The sequence below is a fragment of the Eublepharis macularius genome, chromosome 2 (assembly GCF_028583425.1).
Source record: "Eublepharis macularius isolate TG4126 chromosome 2, MPM_Emac_v1.0, whole genome shotgun sequence".
In the NCBI taxonomy this organism is placed as follows: Eukaryota; Metazoa; Chordata; class Lepidosauria; order Squamata; family Eublepharidae; genus Eublepharis; species Eublepharis macularius.
Window position 1 is genome coordinate 119,006,956 of NC_072791.1, and position 27,381 is coordinate 119,034,336.

Genomic DNA, 27,381 nt, shown 5'->3' on the forward strand with positions numbered 1-27,381 from the left:
GTAAACATCTCCTTTTGGTGTGTGGATCAGTTGGCTTCAAAGGAGTTTGCCCTGTTAGTTTGTAGCAGCCAAACATCTAGACCATCCAATTCCAATGCAGTATGAGCCTTCGATAACCACAGCTCTCCTTGCCAGATGCATCTGACCAAGAGATCTGTGGTCCCCGAAAGCCCACGCCAGGTGCCACTGAGCTCCCCCAGAACCCGCCTCTGTAAAGGAAATCTGTTACCTGTGATAATGTGATAACCATTCATAGTCCCTATTCAGTGCCAGCTTGACAGAGTCAAATTTGCATATGAATTCCAGTTCAGCAGCCTCCCATTGGATTTTGTTTTTGAAAGGTTTCTGTTGAACCACAGCGACCTTTAAGTCTTTGATGGAATGTCCTGGTAGATTGAAGTGTTCTCCCACTGGTTTCTGGACGTTTCCATTTCTAATGTCAGATTTGTGTCCATTTATTCTTTTGCGTAGAGGTTGGCTGGTTTGTCCAATGTACAGAGCAGAAGGACATTGTTGGCACATGAGGGCATATATCACATTGGAGGATGAGCAGCAGTAAGAGCCAGAGACAGTGTAGTTGATGCCATTGGGTCCTGTAATTGTATTCCCTGGGTAGATATAGGGGCAGAGCTGGCATCTGGGTCTGTTGCAGGGCCTGGTACCTGTGCTGGTGACTCTGCTGGCCGATTCATGGTTGTGAGTGAGAAGTCATTTAAGGTTGGGGGGCTGTCTGTAGGCAAGGAAAGGTCTTCCACCCAGGGCTTCTGAGAGAGAGGTATCATTTTCCAGGATGGGTTGTAGCTCACTGATGATACGTTGGATGGGTTTGAGCTGGGAGCTATAGGTGACAACCAGTGGTGTTCTGTTGTTAGTTCCTTTAGGTTTGTCCTGGAGCAGACTGTTTCTGGGTACTAGTCTGGCCCTGTTGATTTGTTTCTTCACTTCATTTGGTGGGTACTGTAGTCCCAAAAATGCTTGTTGTAAATCTCTTAATCACTCACAACCATGAATCGGCCAGCAGAGTCACCAGCACAGGTACCAGGCCCTGCAACAGACCCAGATGCCAGCTCTGCCCCTATATCTACCCAGGGAATACTAACAGGGCAAACTCCTTTGAAGCCAACTGATCCACACACCAAAAGGAGATGTTTACATATACTAGCAAAGGAATGTTTTGGTTGCACCCTCCCCCTCCCCCCTAATTGCCTCTTCTCTCTCCTCCCCTTCTCCTCCCTCCTCTTCTATATTTGACCAGTCTCTGTATCATGCATCTGACGAAGAGAACTTGATTCTCGAAAGCTTATGCTACAATAAAATTGGTTAGTCTTAAAGGTGCTACTGGACTCTTTTTGATAGAGAGCTTGTTTCTCACTGTCTCTGTGTTGGCCTGCCCTGCCCGGACTTCTGCTGTGCCTGTGAGGAGGATCATCTGACTGACTCAGCGCTGGACTTCAGGAGACTGGTAGGAGAGCTTTTCTAAGGGAAGGGAATTTAATTTGAAGCTTTTTTACTTTTAATTACTTTATTTTTTTGTGGGGGTGGATTCTTGTGTGTGTGTGTGTGTGTGTGTGTGTGTGTGTGTGTGTGTGTGTGTGTGTGTGTGTGTGTGTGTGTGTGTGTGTGTGTGTGTGTGTGTGTGGTAGTCTTTTTTTTGCTTTGAGTGGCTGCTGGCTGGGGCATTTGTTTTTTGTTTTAAGGGTTTGTAGTTGTGGCTTTTATTTTCCCATTGCTGTTGTGTGGGCCTGGGCCTTAAAGGTTTAAAGGGTTAGGGGCTTGTTTTTTTCCAGTTGTTGGGGAAGGGGTTAAAGGTTAACAGTATTTGGATTACTATGACTAACCAGCTTCCATTCTTTTCCTGGCCTAGAGAGACTAGAGAGACTCTCGCTGCTGCTGCGGCTTGTAGAGGCTCTCTGTCTCCAGTCTGGCTCCAGCCTGCCACTGAGGAGGAGAGGACTTCACCTGGGGGATTCCTGCCTGCCTGCCTGCCCATCACTGGACTGCAGGACTGGTGAGAGAGTCAGTCACTGACTCACTGGGATTTCTATTGGGGGGGGTGAGGTGGTGGGCTTTTGCTTGTCTGGGTGGGGAAAAGGGAAGGGAATTTAAAGTTACTGTTGGGGCTTAATTTCAATTGTGGCCAGGGGAGTTAAGTGTTACACTTAGTGCTGTTAGTTTAGCTGTGTTTGGTTCTTCTACTTTGGATTTCCCAGAATAGTTTAAATAGTGTTTTTAGAAGGTAGGCTAGATGTAGGCCACTAAGCCTTCACTGAATATTTGCCCTCTGAACTAAATTGATAGGGAACCAAGGGTAGTTTTGCCCACTAAATAGGCTTCTGTAGGAAAAGAATTAGTTACTGACTTACTGCACACTGGTGGCAACCCGAAGACCTTCAAGGTGGGGTGAGGTGTCCAGAGTTAGGCAGGGAAGGATGAGAGATCGCCAGGCCAGCTACTGCAAGGCCTTGCTCCAAGGCGGAGAACATCACGGCCACCTTGAGGAGGGAGTTGGATGGCTGGATAGGCAAGAGAACCGTCACCATGGGATGCATGGTGACAGATGGTGGCCAGAACATGAGGGCAGCGGTGCGGCAGTTGAACCACAAGTGCATTTACTGTGCAGCTCACAAACTTCACCTAGTGGTGAAAGCGGCACTTGGGGTGGGCTCCTCCCTGGAACCCCAGGACCCCGTGACTCGTGACTTCCAGTATCTCCTGCAGAAATGTTGGAGGCTCACGAGTCACTTCTCGCACAGTGTGAAATCCACTCACAAACTGCACCAGAAGCAGCCCAGGGCAGGCGTGCTGGAGCATGTCCTGATCTCTGATATAGTCACTTGCTGGAACTCCACCTGTGCCATGCTGGAGCGCTTGGTGGAGCAACAGGCCACCCTCGAGGTGTGGCTCTCAGAGAGCGATGCAGCGAGTCAGGTGGGTGAGTTCAGCCAGGAGGATTGCTCACCATATCCCAGACAGTGGAGGTCCTGAAGCCCTTCAAGGACTTCACTGTAGCAGTCTCATCTGACACAGTGACCCTGGGTCTGGTCATTCCTCTGGTGCACACGCTCCAGAGTTCATTGGCCTTCTTTGTGGACCCAGACGCACCACATGCAGACAGTGTTCCAGCAGTGCACGCGCTCATGAGAAGGCTGCAGCAGGGCATAGCTGCCAGGCTAACGCCTCTCACACAGAAAGAGTCATACATGTCGGCGACCATGTGCAACCCGTGCATTAAGGGCACTTTCACGGAGTGGGATGGGAACCTCACCCAAGCCAGAGACGCCCTCTGTGTGCGGGTGAGGCGCAGGCAGGCCAAGAGGGGACACCTGTTATCAGAGGGAATGGCTGAGGGGCCCAGCCCTGTGGGTCCCTCTCATGCCTCTTCTGAGCAGGCTCCCCCTGCGGCCACCGCCAGAATGCTCATGCTCTGGTGGGCCCTCAGCCCCTCTGGGATCGTGAGTCGCATGAGAGAGGATTCAGTGGAGGCAGTGGTCATGGATTACCTTGTGGAGCCCTGCGAGTTGCTGTCCACCAATCCGCTGAGCTACTGGGCCAAGAAGAAGGCGGTCTGGCTGGACCTCTCCCTCGAGGCACAGCGGCTCCTCTCATGCCCTCCGACAAGTGTGCAGAGCAAGCGTGTCTTTTCCTATGAGGCCGACATTGCTCTTGCCTTCTCCCATGGAGAGTTGAGCAGTTGGTCTTCCTGAAGGTCAACTCTTGGCTCTTCAGTTTCTCAGGAATAGACTTCCAGAGAGAATGAGGTTAGCCCTCCTTGTGGCCTGCATCCTCTGACAGTCTAGGACCTGGGGAATCACGCTCTTCCCTACAGTAAAGAAGTAGAAATCCAGGAGGAGGAGGGTGGGTCTCAGTGGCAAAAGGAATGCACCCTGAAATTTGGCCTCCCCCCCGCCACAACAGGAAAAAACCCTGAAACTACTGTCACAGACCCTGTGGGCTCAAATTTATTCTGATCATTGACAACAGTCCCCAGAAATGTGGATTGCCACTGAAGGGAGAGACAGGTTAGATATGGACTGGTTAGGTTAGGGACTCCCAGCAAGAAACTCAGAGCTGCCAAACTTAGCTATGCTGCAGTGCTGAGGGAGAATGTGGTTAACTGTTCTTTAATGTTGTTTACAGTTGTTTTTGTTAAAGTTAAAAAATGTTCATGTTGAAGGGGTGGGGGAGGAGTGGGGCAAGTAGGAGTGGTGTGGGTGGGGGCCACTGCCAGCTGCTGCTGAAGGCTACATCCCAACACTGCCTCACAGGTGTTTTCCAGTTCAGCCTGAAGCTGGGGGGGGGGACCTCTACAACCATGCTCCACAAATGCCATTGTGTTGTGCTTGTGGCTAGGTACTGTTCTGCTCTGTGGTGTTTCCCTACTGGCTGAACTGAGAGCCCAGCTGCAGGAAATGACAATGGTTCTGCTGGACTAAGTTGCAAGACTTTCCCCCAGTTCAGTTTGGTTTGGGTGGAATGGATGTGTGACACTATGGTTTGGTTCCCTTGGAGTCACTATGGTTATGTTGGGGGGGCAGCGTTATAAATGTTGTGCTGCTGTAGTTGTATGCTGTCTCCCACCCTCAGCCCAGGAACTCCAAGAAATAAATTGTTTTTGCAAGCAATTGTGTGTATGTTTGATTCTCTGGTGTGAGGATAGTTGTGGTACTACTGTCTAGGAGACTGCTGTGATATGTTGTGATGTGCCTTCCATGCTGTGTAATTTAAAGCCAAGAAATAAAATGATTTTGCAAGTAATTCAATGAGTTTTTTGTGATTCTCTAGTGTGAGGATAGTTGTGGTACTACTGTCTAGGAGACAGCTGTGATAGGATGTGCCTTTAATGCTGTAACTGAAAGCTAAAAAATAAATTTTTTGAACTTGATTCAATGTGTGTTTGTGTATTATTCCCTGGTGTTAAGGTTGGCTTCCATCATAGGGAACAATGGGGAGTGGCTGGCCAGCCCGCTCTGGGGGGGGGGATCTTGGGGGGTGAATGTCTGCAGTTCAGGTGCACTTTCCCAGGGACGAGCTTGCACTCAGGAGTGTGCCCGCCACTGTGGCACCCCTGGCCCATGCATAATTGCCCTGGGAAAGACAGTTTAAAAGTTCTCATCATAGGGAACAATGGGGAGTGGCTGGCCAGCCTGCTCTGGGGGTGGTGGGGAACTTGGGGGTGCATGTCTTTGGGTCAGTGGGGCTGCTGGGGGGGGGAGTAGACTGAAAGGGGGATTATGCTTGTGGCCATGGATGTCACATTCCATTGGTTCTTGCGGTGGGAGTCTGGATATTCCCACCAAAGGAACCAATGGAGAGTGGTTGGACAGTTACTACACGGGTAGTTAGTTTGGGGGGGAGTTTGGTTCTGAGGGGCTGTGTAGCCATATTGTGACTGTGGCCATTTTTAGCCACAATCCATGTGTTTCTGCTGTGTGGGAAATAAAATGGGGAAATAAAATGGTGTGGTGGGAGAATCACCTTTGGGGGGCCATAACATGGCCTTCCAAAGTGCTATCTCCCTGAAAGTTGGGGAGGGCATGGTAGGACACGTAGGAGCAGGTCCCCTGAACATTGGGTTCATTTTGCTTGCAAAATGCCACCCCAAGCCATGTAGAAAGCCTCTTTGTTTTTCACCATAGGGAATAGTGAGAGTGGAGGAGGATGGGGGCACACCTTCTTTGGGAGTCCATAACATGGCCCTCCAAAGCGCAATCTCCCTGAAACTTGGGGGAGGGTGTAATAAGAGGTAGGAGCAGGTCCCCTGAAAATTGGGTGCATTTTGCTTGCAAAATGCCACCCCAAGCCACCTAGAAACCTCTTTTGTTTTCCCCATAGGGAATAATGGAAATGGGAATACCTTCTTTGGGGGGCCATAACATGCCCCCCCCCAAAGTTCAATCGTTCTGAAACTTGGGGGGTTGCTAGAGGAGAGTTAGGAGAAGGTCCCCACCAAGTTTGGTTTGCTTCTGAAAGAAAATGGCCCCCCAGGGTCTGGAAAGCCAGGAGCATGTTCCCCATTGAAAACAAGGGCCGAATCTTTACGAAGCAAACCCAAATCTTTCCGAATCGGGTATTCCAAAGCAGCTTGCTGCTTTGGAATTCCCTTTATTCCGAATTTTTTCTCAATTTGGGTAAACCGAATAGGGAAACCCAAATCACTCTGGCCCTGCACACCCCTACTAGCAAGCCTGCTGCTCTCCATAGAGTGTTTTCTATCTGGACTTAAGAATTCAGATTCTCTGTGTGAAATCATAGTAACAGCCACTATGAACTAAGGCAGTCTGGCTCCAGATTAAAGGGATAGATGTGGCACATACACTACAATTATAGGCTGTGAAACACACAGGTATCTGAATGAGTAAACTGGACTCACAAAAACTCAAAGCAAAAAAATGTTAGTCCTTAGGGAGCCACTGGGCTTTTATCTTATACAAAGAGGCAATCTGCTATTGGGTATGTTCAAGGGCCTCAATTTATAACACTTTGGCCAGTACACTTTATGCCCCAGGATGGGGTAAAACATTTTCATGTTCCCTTCAACAGGGACGGTAAAAGGATCATAATGACCTGTTCATTAGAAGCAGGCCATCAACATCACTGGGATGAAGTATAGATTTGCTAAAGGATTTCCGCAGGGGCTCTGACAACATCCAGTTAAATGAAAAATTGTGTGTCAAGGACTTCTTGCCCTGGGGCACTCTTAAAAAGCTGGGTGTGGAGTTTATCTAAACCCCACTTTTCAGCTCCAGTGGGGACTCAGTGGCTATAAGATTTTGTACCTTTCCATTCCATCCACACGACAACGCAGGTCAGGACAAGAGAATGTGATGGGCCTACGGCTACAGGCAAGCCTTTCAGGTAGAATTGCATTAGAATCTAAACTTTCCAGATCCTTGCCCAATGCTGTAACCACTATACCAAACTCGTTCTTGTTAGAAATGGTGTTATACAGGAATGACCCCCAGAGACAGGATAAACACAAGAACTCTCTCCTAGCAGTGGCAATTGTAATGCTATGGAGTCTGTTTCATGTTAGTCACAGGATACTAAAATCTTCAGCAGTACCATCTAGGTTTTACTCATTCCTGTGTAAACTGGCTGAAGGACTGCTAGGGAAGACCTGAGCTAGGCCTTGTGCTCTTTCTTTGTTCCTGTTGAATAAAGTTACTCTGTGCTGACTGAAATAGACCCACTGCACATTCCTAAATGACGACGGAATCTTATAGCAATGAGACTGAAAACCCTGGGGAGAGCCAGAACCATTCTCTGGCAGGAAAAGGGAGCGTGGACACGCATGGAACAGATAGAGAAAAAAAACTGCCTTTGTGAAGGAATGCTCTTTAAAGAAGGTTTCCTAAATGCAGTACTCAGAGAGCTGGAAGGAGTTAAAATTACCTGGAACAAGAGCTTGATAGACAGGCTGCTCCTTTCTCTCTGATTGGCCAATCAGAACCAGTTTTAAGGTGACAGTTTGTTGCTGACAGGATTTTAAGTAGAGTGTGTGACTGATTCTGACAGAGAAGGTCAGACAGATTCCTCTCTGGGGCGATGGAAAAGAAATCTTTTGCCCTGACTGTAACAACATTGTCTTGAGGAGAAAATTCTAGTTAGGAATTCTAAGTATAAAAGCCAGCATAAGCTGAAACTTGTTTACACAGCCACAATAGAACTGGGAGTGAGGTTTTAGCAAAGAGTGATTGGGTAGTGAGACTCCCATTTAAGCCAAGCAAAGAAGGGTTAATTCTTCTTAGGTGAAGAAGATCAATTCCTGTCCAGTAGTCTAAAGGGGATTTGGCTCCAAGGAAGACTCTGGGTCTATTGTAAAAGGAAAACAGTTTTGAACTAACATATGGAAACCTGAGTTCTAAAAAGGAACTCTGAGAGGAAATGTTGTTGTAAACAAAGTATTTAAACAAAAACACCTCTCACTGTCAGGGATTAAGAACATAGAAACAAAGCTTCAAAAAGACTATGTTGCCTGTTATTTAAAGAGTATTATGTTCTACCAATACATTTTACCTCAGCTCTTTCATTCTTTGACTGCCCTTATTCCATCCCTGCCTTTTCAATAAAATTGTTTCTTTTGAACGTTATACAGTCTTCTGTGACATTTCCAACACAGAGGAAAAGGGCTCCTGCTCCCCGCACCCCCATCAAGTTTCTCAGCTGGGCTAAAAAGCCAAAATTATAACTGCTTATCAGGTGGAACACAAAAGACACAATCCGGCTGGCACGAAGCCACAGCTTTGGATAAGAGCCTTTGTGAGGAAGCTCTGAGGGTAATCAAGGGTGCCAGGGAGCGAGCAGGTGCCTTTTATTAGGCTGATGTATTCCAGCATCTTGAAGAGGCCCCTCTTGAGCCACAACAGTGAAGGGAAACATAGAAACTTGTCTTCTTTAAATGTGGTTGTATTCTTCACTAGAATGTCAATTGAAGGTTAAAAACTTTTAAAAGAAATAGTTCTCCTCAGCCTCAGGAATGAGGTGAAGGAAAAGCAGAGAACAACAATGGAGATCCTCTCTCTGCGGCAGCAAAAAGAGGACTGATCTAATAGTGTTTTCGGCAGGAAAGCACCAAAGGGAGGAGGGGTGCTCTTAATCTTCTAGAACATTCTGCAAATCTTCTCTGTGGCTGGCCTGCGTGTGTTCAGTCCCAATGTAGGAATGCAATGTGTGGCTGCAAAGAAGCCACAACAACAAAGTGCTTTAACTCTTAGAAATACCATATAATTTGATCCCAAGTTTTAATATGGCAGGTATTTGCTTCTTTAAGGTGGAAAAAATGAAGAAGCTGTTCCAGTAACCTTTAAGCCTGACTTTGGCATTTATCTTAATTTAAAGCCAAAAGCTTAAAAGAAGTAAAATCTCTTCCATTGAAAACATTTCAGTTCCAGTTCTCACCATTATAAAGAAGTTATTTTAATACATTGCTTTGTTAAAAAAATCAATCTGCCTTGGTAAAGCCTTCCTATTTCAATGCTGTATAGGGTATATATATGTAATACCATTTCTATGATTCGCAAAACAGAAGCTACTTGGTTACCCCAATGAGTATACAAAATATATGCCAAACTTTAACTTAATCTGCCCTGTTGCTCATGATATACAATACAATAGTAATCCCAAATGGCAATACGTTTTGATCCCACCATTAAACAGCACTGACATTTAGCGACTTTATAACCAATCAAAACCACTTTGGGCATGTTATTGCTTACATTGAGAGGTTTTTTAAAGGAAAGATGGCCTAAGACAGTCAACACCTGGTCATAAGATAGAAAACTTTTTCAGTCTCTGCCTATCAGCTGAAATATTAGTAAAATGATGCCTGATGAATATACACAATTGGCTAGAAGTATCTACATACAGGAAAAATCCTGTATTATCTTACAAACAAATTTGATAGGATTATGTCATACTTTGATTTTCTTGATCTTCAGGAGGTTCCAAAACTTTCACAAATTCTAAATTCACATGAATTTCTACTCCCAACATCAGCGCAACTTTGAAGAGAATAAGCTGAAGCTGTCTAATACCTATGAAACAGAAATAATATGCCTGTGAATTCAGGATGCACATTACCAAATATTATTCTAGCACAGTATTCTAAACAGGAGACAGAGGCGGGCACGGTTTGGAAAATGGACCAAAAGTTTGCACGGTCCAGCCTGGTTCGTGGTTCATGAACACACCGTTCCTGGGACATCCTGGCACCGATCTATCAGTTCCCTAGGCAATGGAGAGGACATCCACAGACCTTTTGCAGTCCTTCAAAACTTAATAGGCAGCTCTGCCTGCTGAGCAAAGAGCTCTCATTCTGCAAGGGAAGGTGGATGTTCTGTAGCCAATCATAGCCCTCAAAACCTTGATAGGCAGCACTGCCTGCCAACCAGAGAGCTCTCATTCTGCAAGGGAGTGGTGGACATTCTGCAGCCCATCTTAGCCCTCAGAACCTTGATAGATTCTGCTAGCCAATGCAAGTCAATTGGTATTCACGACTCCAGTTATCTACTGGAAGTTTCCTGGGGGTGGCCACTTTGGAGGTCTGTAACTCGGACATTTGAAATGCAATCTTGACCAAACTTGGAGGGTGGCTGGAGGAGAGGCTGCTGCAAGTTTGGGCTCTCTGCGAGTTTGGGCTCTCTGGGTGTGAAGGGGGCAGAGACAGGGCTCCCGGAAGTGACGGACCACAGACCAATGAACTGGTCCATGAACGGAGCTCGTCTGTGGAAAGTTCGTGGTCTGTGAAAATCGACGGACCACAGGCCAGTGGGCCATGGGGTTTTCCCAGTCCGTGCCCACCTCTAGAGATAAGACTTGTTTTATGCATATGTATAAAAATAAAAGTTAGAGCTTTAATTATGGCGAAAATCTGAAAGAATATTTCATCATCTAACTTGCACAATAATTAAACTAAACAGAAGAGACAGACCACAGGGGATTGATATATAGATATTCAATGAACTACTTCCTTCTTCCAGAAAGTACTTGGCATGGGCTGTTTTCTGTTTTTATTTTGATATAGGTGCGATATACTGGCATTCTGTGTCAGGTAAACAGGAGCAATTGTGAACAAGCTCAACAGGATTAAACAGAACTTGCTAGCATATTACTTGGCAATTAATTACACTAACTATATTTGTCAAGAAGACACACAAAACATTTAACATGAGTCTGTGCAGAAAAAACATCTTTTATCAAACACAAAAACCTGCTGTCATTTTTCATCATCAGTATACTTACTAATATGGTCTATGGATCCTGCGCAAAACTTCCCATAAAACTTTTTAGCTCCCAGACTTCGAAGGTCATGAATAGTAAAAGGCCATAGATGAAGTACATTGTTTCTTGAAAAGGTGTCCCGCTTCTCCACAACAACAACTTTGACTCCCAGGAAGGCAAGTTCTATGGCAGTCCTCAAACCACAGGGGCCACCTCCAACAATTAAGCACTGAGGGAAAGAAAAAAAATTATTACATTGGGCCCTTTGGAAGTAGGCTTTAAAATAGATGACAAATATCTTCTGAACTATTCAGTTAAACCTTTTTCTTGGTCTCCTTTTTTAAAATTTGTGATCCTCCCTCTCCCAAATCATACTATAATGTGATCCCACCAAAATTTCCTCATAAATTAGCCTACCAGATCCAGACATCAAGGAAGCTAAGAGAGGTATTCTTGTTGCAGCATCCTCTATATATCAGAATTGTCCCCCCATGAGGACAAGTGCAAGCCTGATAACCTTCTGGGAACATTAAAAGCCTTCTCAATTTGAGCTGGCCTTTATGGTTCAAGGTTGTCAATGAAGTGAAGAATTGAAATTTCCATCTGTGACAGAGCAGGAATGTAGCCCTGAGCCCCAACATTCACTCCCAAGTGACAGTAGTACTGATTTTATTGAAGTTGTTATGATGTTTCCTCCTCTCTTTCCCTCTTCAGAAGGAAACAGTAAACATCAAAATTGGCACCAGAGGTGTTTTTAAAATTCAAAAACAACTATTTTATTTATTTTAGAGAGGAAAGGTCAGGTGAAATAAGGGGTTGGAAATTTCTGAGGTAATTTAACAGAAATCTTTGAGGTAAAATCAGTTCCTGCACAGATATTAGTTCTTATACTCTTCACAGATACTTAGATTCTAATATTTTGAGGCTTTTGTTCCTGTGTTTTCCGCAAACAGTCTAGTACACTTACATTTAGTATTCTCTGTCTCGTTTGGGTTTAAGAATGCTGGTATCCACTTTCTAGTACCCCAATCTGCTTCTCTTCAAAGACCAGTGCTTTCCTTCAGGTTTTGACTGAATCTTAAAGTCTCCAAAAAGCAACTTCCAGCCACACCCAACCAGGGATCTCGTCTCTCTCCAGAGCTAACCTTCCTGTTTTAACTGGGTAAGGAAAGACTCCTCTCCTTAGAAGATCTCTCTCATTTCTTCGGCCCAAATCCCTCTCTGTGTTTGTGAGGGATTAACCCTTAACAGTTCTTCAGCTGTTTGTACAGCACATCTAGGCTTTTAAAAATTGCAGTCCATCACAGTTGTTCCTAGCATTTGGCTACTAGCCTGCACTTCTAATAGTTTGCCTGACCAACATACCCCAAATCAGAGGCAGGTCATCATGAAAAAGTACCTTATCACCTCCTCTTTTAAGAATGTTTAGTAGTAACCCCTTGTGTTTGTAATGGTTCCATTTCTCTACCCTAATAGCTAGCTCTTGAACATATATAAGCTCCCCACCCCAGCACTGAATTTGCTTCCCATTTTCTCATCAAACCTGACGCCCATTTCCAGCACTCCAACCAGGCCTTTAGGTGTGTTACAGCTTTAGATTGGCATGACAACTCAGAGGGTTTCTGTATATACTAAGAAAAACAGGAATAAGTTGCAGTTGATCCGCTAAAATCTGAATCGCATTCAGCACACAGGTTCTGCTTGGCTTCTCTCCCGCCACATTTCTCCAGTTGCTATGTTAGTTTATTTTCTAGCATATGTGCCTTTTGAAAAATCCTGATTTTGGAGGAAAAGGTCCATTACAGTGCTAACCCCCCTTTCTTCTTTTTTTTGCGCCTTTGCTATCTAGATATATCAACATATTGCTAGAAGAGAGGCTAGGCATGTGCATCTGCATATTTTCCCTGTGGAAAAAAGAGTTGCCTACAAACTTGTCTATGCGGGGAGGGGGGGAGATGGGGGTCAGGGCATATCAAGAGAGCCAAGCACAAAGGCAAAGAGTGAAGGCTAAGTGGCCAGAAAGAGAAACGAGTGCACCTGTGCCAACTGAAAGTTCAGGGAACCACCAAATGACTGCAGTAAAAAAAAATCACTACAAACAGAAAGGCACCAATTGTTACAAGCATGTGGGGAAAGTAATGATCATTCTGTGCCTTCTTATAGTGACTCTTCATGGTTCTGATTCACAGCTGAGCAAGTGTGCACAACAAGGCTGCATTCAACAAATGCACACCACAAACAATTCATTTTGGACCCTCTAGCCAAGAAGAATCCATGTATATAACCATGCCAATTATAAACGTGACTCATTCAAAATAATAATAATAACAGCACTTATATACCGCTCTTCTAGGCAGATTAGTGCCCCACTCAAAGCAGTGAACAAAGTCATTGTTATTATCCCCACAATACATCAGTAGAGCTGGGGCTGAGAGGAGTGGCTTACTTGAGGCCACTTACCAAGTTCATGGCAGTAGGGGTAGTTGAACCAGCAGACAGCTGATTCACAGCCCAACCACTTAACCACTATGCTACTGCAGTTCTCCATACACCTTTAGAAGAGGAAAAAACCTCCATTTTTCTGTGAAATGCCTAGTCCCTACATTCTGCAAAGATAAACGGCTTAAAAGCTAAAACAGATACAAGGTTACTCTCTATCAACATAGGTATTTTTTCCTCAGTTATTTGGTTTACTATGAAATGTTTATCGAAGTACTGTTTGCACATTACACCAGGCTATCCGTAATGAAATATTCTGCAGACAAAACACTGTACCAAAACTGAATTCGGTAGTATTTAGGTTTTGATCTTTATTAAGTCATGAACAAGACAGAACAATGCTGGGAATAAAAATAAGCCAGGCTTTCTGCTTTTGAAATTATACAAGAAGTATAAATACTACAAATTATACTGTTCTGGCCTTCAGTCTAAGCCAAAAGTTCTAGGAAATCCTGGCTGACTGTGATTCTACTCATAAGAAAGTGTGGCATGGGGACACATTACCAAAACAAACTTCCTGGCAGTTATTTAGAAGGACCCTGAATCACAACTACCAGGTATGAGTGTGGAGTTCCTAGGCCCTAAGTCTTTGGACAGAGAATGTTGGGTAGGGTGGCTTAGACTTCTGGGATGAATTGCAACTCCAGATCACCTTACTGGCTTCTGCTTTCCAAGTTAGAATTTGGGGGAGTGGCTTTTTTTTTTTAATTTAAAGTTAAACCACCTACTGTTTTTGACATTTTGAAATTCAGACTTAAACCTTAGTCTACTGAGACAGCATAATTGGCTGGTCAAAATCAGTTTGATCAGCATGTTAATTAATTGTCCAGTGTGTGGGATAGCAAGAAATAACTTTGAAAAGATGAAAGTTTTTTCAGTGCTCCCTCAAATTTTGTTAGTTTTTTTCATGCTGTTAATTTTGAATGAATGAAATGCGCTGTAAGACGGGTGTTTCCACGCAAGTTATTTGCCCTAAGTTCAGTGCTGCGGTGCTTTCCCCCCTGCTTCCCCATAGCATCATGCTGCACTTGTGCACCTCCGAGGATTTCCCAGGTTTTTCTCACATCTTTCTCAACCTTGCTTTATGCCAAAGTTTAGGCAAAGGACAAAGCATGGGAAGCTGCCATGTAGGTGGAAATGCTTGGATTTTCCTGGTCCTGGTACCACTGATCCATTACCTCTGTCAGCAAACTTAAGACAGTGCAGAGAAAGACAACTGGTGAGCAGACAGTAATCAGTAAGTTAAAAGGCCAGTCTTCTCCTCATTTTACACTCTACTGAGACCTATTAGTTAGCTGCAAGATATTCCTCTCAAGAAACAGATTTCCTAAGAAAGCAACTTTGAAGACTACAATTGGTTCATTGCAGTCACTCTATATATTTAACTGCTGTAAAGCAAATATTGACTTAATATCTTGTGCATAAATACAGATGTAGGCAATATGAACAATGGAAAAAAACAGACTTACATATATGACTTCCCACATGGCAGGCTCTGCCCTTTCCAAGCAAAATACACACTGACATGTTTTGATATCGAAAGGATATCAAAAGGATTCCAAAGTATATATAAATATAGTATAAATACATTAAAATAAGTATAAATACATTGCAGACATGAGCAGCTATCTCTGACCACACCTCGCTGATAAAAACATACATAGGAGTGATCCTGTGATGAAGTTATTTATAAATATTAATTTTAGCCCCCTGTTCCCACAGACATGAGGGTTGATTCTACGCAGGGTTTCCCTGACCTTGTTGCTGAGATCTTAAAGGCATCTGCAGTAGCAATGGACATTCCACATGGGGGGGTCCCTCCCATATCTTCCCTTTAACCTGCCATTCTTTCCCCTCTAGCTTTTCTGTTATTTTCAGTATTATTGGTAGTTGTAATATCTCTATAGTGTTAACACTCTTTAACAATATTACAACTGATTATGGTTTTTAAAAACAGCAAAAACTGCTGAAATGGGGAGGAAATGTTAACAGATGTGGGGGGGGGGAGGTGTGGTTTCATTCACACTTTCCCTAAACCAATTGGGGAAATCACAATGGAGTCAGGGAAAACTCAGAAAGTGAGGGAAGCATGACAATGTCATGTGACTGCCAAAATAAAAACCTCTGTGATTGGAGATGGTGGTGGAGCAAAAACTTAGCATAGAAGCAGCCACAGAAATGTTTTAATTTACTACTTTAAAAAAATCTACAGCCTGTCATCTCATGGCCATTATGCCCTTAAAGTAACTGTTTAATATCTTAGACTTTTGATTCTAAATACTCAACAGTTTTGAGAAGTTTTATTTGGACTAACAGAAGTTCTTACTAATGTGCTACTGTCTGTGGAGCTGTAAGGAGTAGAGATGGGCATGAACAGAAAAAAAACAAACATGATGTTCATTGTTCATGAGGGCCAGCAGGCTCTCCTCCAGCCATCATCCAAGTCAAGATCCCTACTGTACCACTCCCAGAAACCTGACCTGAGCAGGCACCAGGAAAAGTACCAATAACAAATAATAGCTTGGTCCCAGAGCCTGGCAGCAGCCCTAGAACTTGAAGGGGTAGATCCCTATCCCACCACACACAAAGAAAATTCAAACTCCAATGCACTTTCCCTGTCTCTCTCTCAAAATGCCAACGGCAACTCTCTCTCCCTCGCTGTCTGCAAAACCAGAGCTGGGAGCCCCCCTCCCCCCTGCTCTTTGCTTCCTTGTAACAAATTTGGAGCTCCACACTTGAAAGGAAGACCTGCCTATCAAGCTAAATTGGGCTTAGATTGGGGTTTCCAGAGCAATAACAGGAGTTCAGACAATCCCTGTTTAAGTTGCCAAGGGAACTGATTGCAGGTGCCAGACTGTCTGGCTTGATGAACAGCAACGAACAGCAATGAACGAGGCTTGCAACAGCCACCTGTTCATTTAGAATAGGGCCTCATGAACAGCTTGTTCGCAAACAGCAGATTGGGCTGTTCATGGCTTTTTTTTGTTCGTATTGCTGTTCGTGCCCATCTCTAGTAAGGAGTCCCTATATAGGCATAAGCCTATATATAACTATATATAACTAGATAGATAAATAACAGCCATTTTCTTATGCACAACAGCCTGAAGCAAAAAACTAAGTCTGTTTCCCACTAATCTCTTTCACTAACCTAAATCACCAGTCCAAAACCTTTTCTGGACTAGCAACCAATTTGTGTCACTGACATTAATTATATGACACATTTTAAAAACTATATCACAGCAGAAGTCGTTAACAACTGCCTTTTATAATTTGGCCTTGGATATATTAAGGATATGCCTTTAAGTCTTGATGAGAATATTGTCAACCCACCGCTTATCTCTAAAATTTGAATTGACTAGTAACTATTTTAAATATCCAGTTCTTTTCCTGTGCTTTCTACCCCCCGTTCTAAAGAGTCCCGTGGGGCAGAGTGGTAAGCTGCAGTACTACAGCCCAAGCTTTACTCACAACCTGAGTTCAATTCCTGGTGGTAGCCGGTTCAAGGTTGACTCAGCCTTCCATCCTTCCGAGGTCGGTAAAATGAGTACCCAGTTTCCTGGGGGTAAAGTGTAGATGACTGGGGAAGGCAATGGCAAACCACCCTGTAAAAAGTCTGCCAAGAAACCGTCGTGATGCAACGTCACCCCATGGGTCAGTAATGACTCGAGGCTTGCTTGCATAAATTTAATACAAATATTTTCTGGATAGACATATACTTTAAAACAACAATACAGGACAGCCATCATAAAAAGCAGTTATTTCAGGGGTTAATCAGACATTATTTCTGCAGAGTTTAATCCAAAAAGCAGCAGCTGTTAATAGTATCTAAATGCAAACAGATAAACAGAGTTTCACTGAGAATGCATTTAATGTGCTATGTAATAAATAGTTTTGACAAAAGAGATAGATACTCTCTAAAGTAAGTAAAGGGATTCAATTCACTTTTACTGGCTACCTCCTCAGCTGAAGCCTCTTTCAGTCATAAACCAATTATAAATGTCAACTGAGAAATGATCCCATGACAACAACTCCCTCCAAACACCCAACCATTAATTTTTTTTAAAATTGTAATGTAAATGATCCAGTTTTACTTTTAAATTTATTTAGTTGTATTACATTTTTTTTACTGTATTTATAGTTCACCTTTCTCACTGGAACTCAAGGTGGTTTATACAAAGTCAATACAATCAACAGGACGAACATCCAACAGACCATGTAATTGGATTTGTCTTACTTAAATCTGGAAACAACTACAAATCTAAACAGAACTGAAGCAAAATGTAAGTATTGATGTATGTCAAAAAATGCAAAAATTACATCATAGAATATTACTTATGACAGTATGATTTATGCACTGTGATAGAGACCATAGTCCCTCGTTCATTACTCAAGTATCTTTCTGAACCATTTTGATTCAGTACATCCTTACCATCTGTGCATAGAGAAGCCCTCTTTAATAATTCAGTTTTTCATAGTTTGTGGAACATCAGAAGAACGGGCTCTTTCCTGACTTCATCAGGTGAGCCATTCCATAAGATGGGAGCCACAATGGAGAATGCATGCGCATAACCATTTGTTGATTTTGCCCATTTGCAGGTTGGCACTTGCAGAAGGCCCTGCTTCAATAAACGAAACTGTTGTGGCAGAGCATGGGAAGGTGATCCCGTAGATATGAGGAGCCAAGGCCATGAAGGGCCTTGTATGTGACAGCCAACACCTTAAATTGAGCCCAGTAACCGATGGACGTCTAATTGAGTGACTGCTGAATGGGATGCATATAGACCACTTTAACTGGGGACCCTTTTCAGCAGGTGTTGGGTCCACTTTCACCTTTGCCTTGAGTAGATAGTGGTCAGACCATGCTTCAGGTTGTATCTTTAATCCAGAAACCAAACCATCCATTCAAAGGCTCAGTACAAAAGATTAAATCCAAGATGTTACCTCTTTCAAATGGTGGGCCTATCACAATTTGAGAGGCTCAAGACAGTCAAAGAAGCTATAAAATCCTTGGCCAGACTCAGCAAAGTATCCTCCACATGAATGCTGAGGCTCTAAAGGATCATTAGTCTAGGTGTCTCCAACAGCACATCTGATAGCACTGCCAACTCACAGAGGGTATCCACTGGGGAACTCAGCAGCCAGTAAACAATAATAATAATAACAACATTCAATTTATATATCGCCCTTCAGGACACCTTAATGCCCACTCAGAGTGGTTTACAAAGTATGTCATTATTATCCCCACAACAAAACACCCTGTGAGGTGGGTGGGGCTAAGAGAGCTCCAGAGAGCCATGACTATCCCAAGGTCACCCAGCTGGCTTCAAGTGGAGGAGGAAACCTGGCTCTCCAGATTAGAGTCCCGCACTCTTAACCACTGCACCAAACTGGCAAAAAGCTTAATCTATCCCTAGTCCCTAATGTAAGGAGCATATAGTTAAAGCCAGTGGAACTTTGCACTGGAAGCCCGCTGAAGTTAAAGGGCTCACAGAGAATAATAGCCACACCTCCTCTGGCTATTTATGCAGGATTAGTAGAGAACTACTGTGACGGACTGCATTTTTAAAAGCCTGGATGTGCTGTACAAACAGCTGAAGGACTGTTAAGGGTTAATCCCTCGCAGACACAGAGAACTTTGAGTGACAGGCTATTCCAAGGAATCTGATTGGGTAGTATGACCTGGAAAGAGGAGGGTCTGTTTTCAGCCCTAGCTGAGAGGAATGGAGTGTGAAGAGTTGGGAGACAAAGTCCTAACTGAGAGCAGTTTAACACCAACAGGAGAACTGGGGAAAAGTTGGCAAGAGAATTTCGAAAGTAGGTGCAGACTCCCATTTGGGCCAAAGGAATGAGATAGATCTTCTAAGGAGAGGAGTCTTTCCTTAACCAGGGAAAAGTAGCTCTGGAGAGTGAAGAGATCCCTGATCAGGTGTGGTTGTAAACTGCCTTTTGGAGACCTTAAGATTTAGTCAAAAACTGAAGAAAAGCACTGGTGTTTGAAAAGAAGGGGATCATCTGACCTTTCCTCTCTAAAATAAATAAAATAGTTGTTTTTGAATTTTATAAACAACCCTGCTGTCATTTCTGCTGTTTACAATCGAAGAAGAAGGACAAAGGAGGATGGAACATCATAACTACATACCTAGGGAGCTTTAATTGGGACAGACATACCATGTCATATCCTTTCAGTTGTATCTATGTTATGCAGGTTAAGTCAAGTTCCTCTTTTGTAACATCTCATAGAGGTGTGCAGATTTGTGTTTCACTGATCTGTTACTGCACAGTATTAGTGTAGTGGCGGGGAGAGGGGGGAGAAGAGGTGCCCTTGCATTGTCAATTCTCAAAGTGCTACAGAGATTAGACAGGCAATGAGCATCCTTGCCAGATATTGGCCATCTTTGAGTAATTTCACCTTTAAACCTACCAGCTCCCACCAGCACTGAAATCGTGCATTCATCAAATATCCTGCTTCAAGTAAAGATTGTTTAATAACCCCTACACACACACACAGCCCACAAAAAACATTCTAGTGTCCACAAAGATGCCATACAGCATGAGGGGGTACGGTTATGATGGGCTGAATGTTAGTGTTGTCCAACAGGTCTTGTTTAATGTCAATACTGCTCCTGGTTTCCAAGTATGTAACTGGTGTCACTCTCCCCCTCTGATGGGGCTTCTTCAACTCATCATGTACAATGGTTGGCCCCAGCTCTGCCCCCAGGTGAAGAGCAGATAGCCAACAACCCTCGCACTCCAACCCTTCAGGTATCACTAGGTGGTTGGCCTCTCTGAAGCAGGCCTCTCCTTATATGCTTATCTGTGAGCAATAAGGGAAGAGACCCAGTGGGGAGGAGGGAGGTTGCCATCCAGCTGTTGGCTATTTCCAGAAACAAGACAAAACCTCCATAAATTCCATAAACCCCAAATAAAACCATCTAGGCATAACAACTGATAACAGTGTTTGAGAACTCATTATGGAACTGGATAATAAAGCATTAAATACATAATCTCTTTGAAAATCAGTGACATTATTCATGCAAATTCAGCTCTTTGTATTTAAAAATTTGTTGGAGAGAAGGACAAACAAGCCTATATTTAACATCATTGGCACCTGAATGTTTCAGCAAAGTTTATGTCTGACCCTGGCATCACAGAATAACACACAGGACTACCATATGTTTTAGGCTTATATTGTAGCCATTTTATGACACAAGTGATCTGATCCATCAAGCAACAACTGACAATGCCACACTATCGAAACTGAAATCACCATGTAACAGTAAACACAACCCAGCTCACACTCATCTGTAAGAGCAGAACTTCAAATTACTGCTCAGCTACTTCACAGTTTAAGTATCCAAAAATATCAAAGCAGATAATTAAATTTACACTGAGACTAACTGTATAAGTAGTAGTATCCATGTGACAGCATAAGTAGAATTGGACTTACAGAACTGGGTTTCCTCAGTACCTTCTATACCAGAGATTTCATTCAGGCTTCCTTCCAACTTTCAGACGGGTAGGAGAAAAACTCTCCTTTTCATAGGTGATTAAATTCTCACTTGCAGACTAGTCAGGGAGGAAAATATGCTACAAACAGTAACACATTCTTCGGTGAGCAAGATGGGGGAAACAGCATTTGCCGGAGCTGCTTTTTTCATAAGAGCAGGCAGATTTGAAGCTAAAGCAGATGGTCATTTTTTTGTATGCGATTTACACAAAGTTTGATTGAATAGAATACATACATTTGGGAACTAATATTCATCCTTCCTAAAAAGGAAGTTAACAGTTTCTATGGGTCTCTGCAAGCTCCCCTGATCTTCAGATTTTCTAGTGGAACCCCCCCCCCCCAAATTAATATATAACAAATCAAAGAGTAGAAATACATTAATAGTAAATAAGAATGCAGAAGAATAGTAAATAAGAATCTCCTAATGCAGAGCACTTAAACTATTCCAGACCCAGGATCATCTGAAATGCAAGCACATAATCTGATTACCACATAACAGGATGAGAGGAAGTAGGAGTTATTACTTCACTGGTATCAAGACTAACAGCATGGGCAGCAGAATAAGAAAGCCAGGGACAGGAAACAAGCCGAGCAACAAGAGGTATAACATAGTGAGAAATAGGCCAAGGATCAGAGCCATGGAGGAATCTTCTCTACCACTAAGTGACCTCAACCTAAGTGCCTCCCAGTATACATGCAAAAAGGGTGGCACTCTCTGTATCAATGCATGAGCACCAGAACCAGGTCCTTCCAAAAGGCAGCAAAAATGGCCCAATAGGACTCATGACCTAAGAGATGGGAGGCCTGTAATCCACTTAAAGGTCCCAGCACCAGATGGTCCTATCTCATGAGCTGAAGATAAGCATTCTAATGCCTCAGTAATGCAAATCAGACAGGCTTTAATCAGAGAACTCTGACACTCCCACTAATGGAAACGTTCTTTGACTCCAGAAAAAGGTATCCAATTACCTCTTACTAAGGGTTGCCAGGTCCCCTTGCCCTCCTGGTAGGGGGTGGAGGGAGACTTGACACTCAGCTTACTCTTCTTCTTCATGCAAGGGCACTCTCAGGAGGCCTGTTCCCCCAGCTTTCCTCCACTGCCAGCTAGGTGAGTGGTGGCAGGGGCAGAAGGTGGGAGTGGGGGATTCCCCACCACCACTGGGGGAATGGCAACCCTACCTCCAACTTAAGGAGTGACTTCCTAATTTTTTAATTAAATCATTCTTCATATTAGCACGCATTGGAATATAACCACTTCCACGCAGTGGAAGATAGCCACAAACTAGCACAATCTATAAAAGAAAAGTGTGAACAAGATAGAAAACCATTAAATAGCACAATCTATAAAAAAAAGTGTGAACAAGATGGGCATAATCATAATCTTTCTGATTATGATTATGCTAGTGAAGTAATCCACATACACTCGAGAAATCTTTATTTCCACTGATGATGCTGGTTGGTAGGCACATTCCAGCCAGGCATTTCTCAGAAGTCACATCTGTACCAGTTATACTGAGATAAGAAGATGAATGATACATCAGTAGCAGAAAGTTCTTAAACTACATATGAGAAGGAAAGATTTAATGGACTAAGGGGAACCAAAAAGCTTATTGTTTTTCTCTGTAATTTGTGAATTTGTATTGGGAGAAAGTGTTTTGGCCAGACTGGTTAAAATAAAACTGCATAGAATAAGGTTGAAGCAATGTCCTTGAAACTCAATACTGGAATGTAAACAAAGTTGATAGTAAACAACACTATCTATAAAAAACCTTCACAGATTATTCATAGAGAAACAGAACCATCTAGTAGAAAATGTCTCAAGGTACAAGAAAATGATCTACTTCCATAGACACTCTTACATTCACAGATGTGATGCAAAAACTCTTTGATCAACTAGGTGATAAATTAGATTCATTTGAAAAGAATGGAAGACAATTTTAAGAAATTTAAAACAGATTCAACCAAGCAAGTTAAAAATATTGAAGGTGCTGTTAAAAAAACCTCTGCAGAGATTAAAAAATTGAACAAGCAAGTGGAGATCCTGGACAGCAGTGTTTGATAGAGAGTTGGAGAAACATCAAGATAACTTAGCTTTATTGAAACTAAGGGGGAAAGAATGTGATCTGAGACTACAAGGAGTTAGGGAGACACAAGATGAAGATATTCGACATAGGGTGGTAGAGGCCTTGGCAGAATGTCTCCAGTGGGACATCCCAAGAGTTGATATGGAATTGGATAAAGTATAAGAGTCTCTACCAGTTATGCGACAAAGAATACGCTACCGAAAGATATCATAGTGCATTTTGTCAAAAAGTCAGTAAGAGATCAAGTTCTACAACAACATTATAAGAAGAAATTGAGAATACAGGAAGCTGGAGTTATTATTTTAAAGGAGATATCACTCAGAATCTTGAGGAAACAAAGAGACTATAACTGAAAAACTGAAACAGAAGAAAATCCCATTTAGATGGGACAAGTTGAAAGGAGTGATTTTTACTTTCAAACAACAGAGATTCAGTGGTTGTTGTGGGTTTTCCGGGCTGTATTGCCGTGGTCTTGGCATTGTAGTTCCTGACGTTTCGCCAGCAGCTGTGGCTGGCATCTTCAGAGGTGTAGCACCAAAAGACAGAGATCTCTCAGTGTCACAGTGTGGAAAAGATGTTGGCAGGTCATTTATATCTACTTGAGAAAAGATGGAATTGTTTTCATGTCCCTGCAGCGTAGGAGAAAGGTTAAAGAAAAGAGTAGATATGCTTTCTTGTTCTGAAGTGTTTCCAATCTCCGGGTCTGTTGAAATATTTCCTCCCCATAGAGGTGTTCAATATATTGTCAAAGGCTTTCATGGCCGGAGAACGATGGTTGTTGCGGATTTTCCAGGCTGTATAGCTGTGGTCTTGGCATTGTAGTTCCTGATGTTTCGCCAGCAGCTGTGGCATCTTCACATGAAAACAATTCCATCTTTTCTCAAGTAGATATAAATGACCTGCCAACATCTATTCAACACTGTGATACTGAGAGATCTCTGTCTTTTGGTGCTACACCTCTGAAGACCCAGAGATTGGACTGCTGGTGAAACGTCAGGAACTACAATGCCAAGACCACGGCAATACAGCCCGGAAAACCCACAACAACCATCATTCTCCGGCCGTGAAAGCCTTCGACAATACATCGAACAGAGATTTAGGTTGAATTCAGTTCCAAAAGCAAGAGATTTTTTGAAAGATACAAGAAAGACTTAGAAGAGTTTTCAGAAGATTCATAACAGCCCTCATTGGAACAGATAGATGAGGAAGAACAAGAAGATGTGGGCTCTGATAATACTTAAAACCCAAGTATGGATTACATATAATGTGGAATATAAATGGGGCAAACACTCCTCAAAAAACGACGGAAAATATTTCATTATTTGAAAAACCTGAGAGCTGACATTTTTTGCTTACAAGAAACTCATATCAGAAAAAAAGACATCAAATATTTGGATTACAAATTTTTGGGGGGGGGGGATTTGTCTCTTCAGATCATAAAAAGAAAAATGAGGTGGTATTGTATCTAAAACCAGAACTTACAATATCTGTCAATCATAGTAAAAGTTGGGCATAGAAAAACCATTGACATTTATAACCTTTAGTTATTAAAATCTTCCCTTGTCATCAACTTACTATCTCCTTGTGAGAATTCTAGTAAGCCTCCATAAGTCATTTCACCTCTATAAAATGCTTCCTGTGTTAAAGTCCAAAGTGGTGTCTTCTGTGATAATCTCAATTTGTATTTATTCCAGATTCTCAATATGGCTCTCCTATAAATGATGAATTTTAAATACATCTACAAAATTATACCTTTTACATCTTTTCCAGCCTGCTTTCAGTATTCTTGGTGATTGGGAGGGGCAGCGGTGTAGCATGGTTGTGGGGCTCCCGGGGCAGGAGGTGGTGACTATTATCCCATGTGCACGCGCTCTACGTGCATGCGCTCCAGCCCTGCGCGATGACATCAACTGTGACGTCAGTGCACAAGAACATCCCCCTCACCTGAGGTGGGCAGCAGCAGCGAAGGGGCAGGGAGGCAGCCCGCTTCCCCGCTCGCCTCCCTGCTCACTGCCATGCCACCTGGGCGCCCAGCTTGCCGGGAGCCGAGCTGAGGCAGGTGGCAGCGGCGAAGGGGCGGAGAGGCGAGCGGTGATATGGCCCACTTCCCTGCTCACCTCCCTGCTCGCTGCCGCGCCGCTGGGGTGGGAGCTGAGGCGGGCAGCAGCGGGAAAGGGGTGGAGAGGCGAGCGGGGACGCGGCCCGCTTCCCTGCTCACCTCCCCGCTCGCTGCCGTGCCGCAGGGGCGGGAGCTGAGGTGGGCGGCAGTGGGAAAGGGGTGGAGAGGTGAGCGGGGACGCGGCCCACTTCAGGGTCAGGAGGGTTGTCGGGGGCCAGCATGGCGCCTCCTTCAGAGTGCTGCCGGCACTGCCTCCATGGACGTGCCAGGCCTGATTCCAAGAGTTAAATAATTTGTTTTCTGTGCAGGTAATTCTGTCTCCTTTGTATCATTTCATCACCAAGTCTTGCTAAAACAACTGCTTTAAACCCCACCCCTCTAAACTTAAAAGCCAAACCACACAAACCAATCTATATGCAGAATTACTCTGCTGTAACTCCGGCAAACATTTTTGCTTAATGGCCCTTATATGGACCAACTGTCAAAAGGAAACAAAGACAGAACAAAGGAAATACCTAGATGATCTCAATACCCCAATCATAAGTTTAGAAACCTAATAGCAAAATCTCCCACACAAATTTAGTTTCCTGTCAGGTATGATTACCTAGGATTGCAAACCTCCAGGGGGTGGCTGAAGATTTCCTGGAATTATAACTGATCTCCAGGCCACAGAGATCAGTCTCCCTGGAGAAAATGGCTGCTTTGGAGAATGGGATGTATGGCATTATACCCCACTGAAGTTCCTTCCCTTCCCAAACCTCACCCTCCTAGGGTTTCCAGGAGCCCGCCAGTGGCGGGCAGACTCCAGGGAATTTGCTCCCTTGTCCGTCGATCACCCAGCACAGGGCCCAGGATCCTGGCCAGAGCCCAGCACAGCCTCCTGAGCTCCAACATTTGCCAGCAGATGCAGATGAGCCAGATTAGCTCTCAGCCTATTTAGGCTGAGGCAGCTGCATTACTGAATCAACCAATCTACTAGGTGCAAGCCCTATGCTCCAGCCTACAGCTTCTAGCCCTAGCCCCCTACTTCTCTGCACTTCTGATGCCAGCCAAGCTACTGCCTGCCTCCTAAGGAATCCAGCCCAACAGAGCACAGGACAATCTCCAGGAATGTCTCAACCTGGAGCTTGTAACCCTACACCAAATAGCTTTACTGCTAAGTGTACCATCAAAAATATTTTATTTATTTTATTTATTTTATCGTATTTATATTCCGCCCTCCCCGCCAGCAGGCTCAGGGTGGATAACAACATTAAAACATTTAAAACATTGCATATAAAACATTTAAAAACATTATACAAAAATTTTAAAAATAACAGCACTCTTTTCTTGATGGCGGCAATACCATTGATTACAAAAAGCGTGACAGTGCAGTTGAGCATAGCAGCAGCTTAAGAACAGTGGTGGGCAGCTCTCATAGGGAGGGGAGTAGATGTTGTATCCTCCAGCCAGTGGAGGCCCAGCCTTAGCCATAAGCCTGGCGGAACAACTCTGTCTTACAGGCCCGGTGGAAAGATAGTAGATCCTGCCGGGCCCTGGTCTTGGTAGACAGAGTGTTCCACCAGGTAGGAGCTAGGACTGAGAAAGCTCTTGCTCTAGTTGAGGCCAGGCGGGGCTCCTTGGAGCCAGGGACTGATAACAATTTCTTTTCTCCTGATTGGAGGGTCCTCTGGGGAATCTACGGGGAGAGATGGTCCCTCAGGTACGCTGGCCCGAGTCCGCACAGGGCCTTATAGGTCAATACCAAGACCTTGAACCTGATCCGATACTCCACTGGCAACCAATGCAGCTCGCGCAATATTGGTGTAATATGCACCCTATTTGGTGCTTTCATAATGATGCATGCCGCTGCATTTTGCACCAGCTGTAATCTTCGGGTAGGCCTGCGTAGAGCGAGTTACAGTAATCTAACCTAGAGATGACCATTGCCTGGATCACTGTAGTTAAGTCACAGGTAGACAGGTAAGGGACAAGTTGTCTGGTCTGCCGCAGGTGGAAAAAAGAAGACCTGACAACCGCTGTGACCTGTGCCTCCATTTTCAGGGAGACATCTAGGATCACCCCCAGGCTCTTAACCCTTGGAACAGGCACAAGCTGTGTCCCATCGAGGGTCGGGAGCCGGAGTCCCAAATCCAGTCCCCCATGGCTCAAGTATAGGACCTCCGTCTTTGTTGGGTTCAGTTTCAGTTGACTCTGTTTCAACCAGTCAGTCACGGCTGCAAATGCATGTTCCAGGACGCCTGGGGTTGAGCCGGGCTGGCCGTCCATCATCAGATACAGCTGGGTGTCATCTGCATATTGATGGCACCCAAGCCCAAAACTTCACACCAGCTGGGCAAGGGGGCGCATATAGATGTTAAACAGTAAAGGGGAGAGTATTGCCCCCTGTGGGACCCCACACACCAATGGGTGACGGGGTGACAATTTCTCCCCAAGCGCCACTCTCTGTCCCC

The 27,381-nt window shown here is 44.0% G+C and overlaps 1 protein-coding gene across 8 annotated transcripts in view; it reads right to left on the minus strand.

The window, feature by feature from the left end:
- MICAL2 (microtubule associated monooxygenase, calponin and LIM domain containing 2) overlaps positions 1 to 27,381 on the minus strand; it is a 247,655-nt gene that overhangs the window by 178,401 nt on the left and 41,873 nt on the right. For all 8 annotated transcript variants that reach the window (XM_054972925.1, XM_054972924.1, XM_054972922.1 and 5 more), the window contains exons 3-4: positions 10,741 to 10,948; positions 9,417 to 9,533 (exon numbers count right to left, since the gene is read on the minus strand). In XM_054972925.1, the coding sequence (XP_054828900.1) occupies positions 9,417 to 9,533; positions 10,741 to 10,948 (325 nt within the window). The remainder of the gene's footprint in view (positions 1 to 9,416; positions 9,534 to 10,740; positions 10,949 to 27,381) is intronic.